The 3,965-nt window shown below is 40.6% G+C and overlaps 1 protein-coding gene across 1 annotated transcript; it reads right to left on the bottom strand.

The window, feature by feature from the left end:
- Positions 1-445: 445 nt before the first annotated feature.
- LOC113507037 (zinc transporter foi-like) lies at positions 446-3,236 on the bottom strand (the record flags this gene model as incomplete). The annotated part of the gene is given in 6 exon segments (XM_026889894.1): positions 446-662; positions 1,214-1,377; positions 1,380-1,400; positions 2,172-2,234; positions 2,237-2,251; positions 3,100-3,236. Coding segments are annotated over 6 exon segments (541 nt in total), but the record flags the coding sequence as incomplete, so codon positions are not given.
- Positions 3,237-3,965: the final 729 nt, after the last annotated feature.

Here is a 3,965-nt window from a genome sequence, read left to right as displayed (position 1 = left end):
TTAAATGGCCTGTTGGTCTAGTGGTTAGTGACCCTGACTTCTATCGAGGTCGTGGGTTCGATTCCCACCAGGACAAATGTTTGTTGATGAGCATGATCATTTGTTCCGTGTCTGAGTGTCATCAAATACAAAAATATATAAAAACGGACAGGTAGTTTCAAAGATTAGCGCAACACAAATAAACACTCTTTCTGTTAAGTACTATTGAATGAAAATTGTCCTAGTGATACCATTTACCATACAAATACGGCGAAAACTAGCACCAAAATAAGTAAACTACAAGATTCACACACGAATTACATTTTTGAAGAATATCTCAATTTCTCTCTCTCGTATCAACTGTACAAGGCTGTGTTAGCCCCTACGCATAGTTTAACTTATAACAACACTTAGGAATCAAGCCAGTCCTTGGCACTGTACATTATCCTCAGCGAATCATTTCACATTTTGCACGGATCACGGATTTTGGTCACATTAGCACGGATTTTTGTCATTAGCACGGATTTCGTCACTTTAACACGTTAACCGAATAAGTTCTTGAGGTCCTGCTCGTAGAGAGCAATGACCAGCATTATGCCAATGCCAGTCGCGAGCCCCATCAGTTGTAGCACGCACTGGCAGAATGTGCCCTCTTTGCTGTGCGATGTACTTAGTTCTGGCATCTAGAATGTGAAAAATAATATTATTAGGTTTTAAATGTTTTGTAATACGAATATTTGGTGAAGGGGATGGGGGGGCAGATCGCGGTGGTGAAACAAGGGTCAACTAGAGTAAACCTTGATCTTAATCACCACACGACACCCGATATTGACTTTTGGCACAATATTCCTCCAGATGCCAAACTACATTTATATTGATATATTGATAGTGTAAGCATATTCGTATCATATTGATGGCTGTAGCAAACAATCTGTCATTTTGCCCAAATCCCTTTCAAACTCTCTTCAGTTTTTTCGCATGCTTCAAATTCCTGCCAAATTCCTTTCATTTATGCCCCCAAACCCAATAGTCCACAGTCGGTCAAACGCCAATCCCCCACCCCCACCAACAACACCCGATCCCCAACCTCCCACCATTTCAGCCCAAATTCTTCTCTACCCTCCCATATCTCACCACATCGATACGGTCCACAGCTGGACAAAGCCCCCCCTCTCCCCACTAACAAAACCGGATCCCGGATCCCCAACCTCCCACCATTAAATCTATATCTCACCATATCGACGAGCGCTATGTACAGGAACATGCCGGCGGCGGCGGCGAACAGCCAGCGCGTGGCGGAGGGCGCGTGTCCGGCCAGCACGCCGCACACCATGCCCAGCAGGCACAGCCCCGACGACAGGATGTTGTAGCACACCGCGCGCTTCACCGACATGCCGCCTTCAGCAGGACTGCGAAGTCGCCTGGAATAGGAAATATGTATTAAATAAAATTCTCGGGTCGGTAAGGAATTGGATTTTTCCGAAACGGCTAGTAGGAATCTTATGAAATTTTTTGTTGGTAGGTCTGATAATAGGATCACATCTATTTTCATTCCCCAGAACTGATATTATGGCAATAAACACTGGTAAGAAATTGATCGATCACAGTCCACAGGTTAAGCTAAGCTTGACACGGCTGGTCCGTTGGTTCCTCGTGTTTCAGAAGGCATGTAAAATTTTTGGTCCGGCTGTTATTCATACAACTTTTATAGTCGTAACGGGTAGTCAGAAAGAAGTCAAGTGGTAAGAATCTCAAACATATGAGTATTAAGACAGACAAACTTATATATTTCTAAATATGCATATACTTGTGGGGATGAAAGGGCAAGGTGTCAAGCTGGTAAACTGAGTGTGAGCGGGATAGTGTGAAAGAGAAAGGTAAATGGGAGTAATGGCGGAAGACGATAAGAGAGAAGACGCATGAACAACTAAAGAAACTGTTTTATAATTGATTTTACGAAAATAAAAGAAGCTAAAACACTATTAAGACGTTTGATTTCCACATACTTATACACATTATGGTATAGAATAGAACATCCACAAGTCTACAATGAAATGAAATGATTTAGCATCAACATCATTCTGTAAATAGGATATTAATTTATCACTTTTACATGTGTGTTTTTGTGAACGCTGGAGGCGACTACTACCTAGTTTTCTTAGTCTTGAAAACTACTATAAGTGGTTACATACCTAGTTCGTGTGGCAATTCGTGGCATAAAACAGCGATGGCTGTGGAGAAACCACCAGCTATGTTGAAGCGAATGCAGCACCTGCAAAACAAATTACAAATTATATTAACTATAATAATATAATATAATATTGGACAACATTCACACAACGCTATTAGTCCAAATTAAGCAGAGCTTGTGTTATGAGTACTAGACAATGATAAACATACTTATATAGTTCTAAATACATACATATTATAGATAAATTACACCCAGACACAGAACAAATGATCGTGCTCATCACACAAACATTTGTCCTGGGTGGGAATCGAACCCACGACCTCCGGTATTGCAGTCAGGGTCACTAACCACTAGACCAACAGGCCAGTCAACCACTATTTGACACAGTTTCATAATGACATGTATACCCGATAGTGAGACTGGTTTTTAGAGATTATGACAAGGGACCGTCTTTAATTTAAATTTTATTTGATCGACATAAAGTTCATTTTGCTAAGTCTCATTTCGTTGCAAGAAGTCGCTGAATTGAAGTTAACAAGCGGTGTAAATTAAGGCTTAGTCGCAAGCCCCCTCCATCTATACTAATATTATAAAGAGGAAACCTTTGTATTTTTTGTATGGTTGTATTGAATAGGCTCAAAAACTACTGGACGTCATAAACTACTGGACCATAATGAATCATTCTCACTATAGCTACTATCAAAACTACTGGACCGATTTCAAAATTTCTTTTACGAGAGGGATTCTTCCGAATCCTTATAGGCTACATTTTATCCCAGAAAATAAGCTAAAAAAATAAATGTCCACCCGAACGACGCCGGGACAGGTCGCTAGTTTGTTATAAGACGTAATGAACTTTTACCGCAACCTTCTTAGACCTCTCATTAGGAATCCCTCCTTCAAAAATACATATAATAGAAAGTACTGACCTATAGCCATTCCATCGGTGAAGTTGTGCAGGCCGTCGCCCATGATGACCATCCACGCGACGGACGCGATGGACGAGGGCGGCGCGTGCACGTGCCCGTGAGCGTGAGAGTGCCCGTGGTGGGCGCGGGAGTGCTCTCTGAGGGAGATAAATAAATAAATAAATGCGGACAACATCGCGTACATTGTTCTGAACCCAAAGTAAGTTGCTAAAGCACTTGTGTTATGGAATTCAGACACAACGAAGGTACCACAAACACCCAGACCCGAGACAATGTAGAACCGAACCCGGGACCTCAGAGCTAGCGACACTTTGAAACCGGTGCGTACGCCACTCGACCACGGAGGTCGTCAAGGTGATGGATGGAGGTATGTAGAGTGAGTAGGGTAGAGGGGGACACAGATATAAATATAAACCAGATAGGTAGGAGTAAGATGAGATGATGAGGTGAGAGCATAGGAGATTTTCGATAAAAACTATGAATAAACTACACCGAGATACGGCACTAATCATGGCGCTCATCACAGAAGCTTTTGTTCTATGTGTAGTAGTCGGAGCGACTAATTACCATATCGTTTGGTCTATTTAAAACGGAGGAAATAGATGCATGAAACAGTTTCACAAAAAATGGATTCCATTCCTATCAAATTACAATTTTATTATTTTTAAGCATTAATTATCTCTCATCATTTCGTTTTTATATTATGACGTGAAGTTTCTTTTTTTATAACCTTTTTGTGTATGGAATTAATATTTATTTGTATATATTTATATTTTATAATATTAATGTAATATCTAAAAAGTAATAATGAAATTCACTCACCTCAAAATAACAGTATAACTATCCCCGTCTTTGAGATCTTTTAG

This window comes from Trichoplusia ni, unplaced genomic scaffold (genome assembly GCF_003590095.1).
Source record: "Trichoplusia ni isolate ovarian cell line Hi5 unplaced genomic scaffold, tn1 tig00000356, whole genome shotgun sequence".
NCBI classification, from domain to species: domain Eukaryota; kingdom Metazoa; phylum Arthropoda; class Insecta; order Lepidoptera; family Noctuidae; genus Trichoplusia; species Trichoplusia ni.
Note: the sequence above shows the minus strand (reverse complement) of the source record. Positions and strands in the feature narration are given on the sequence as shown.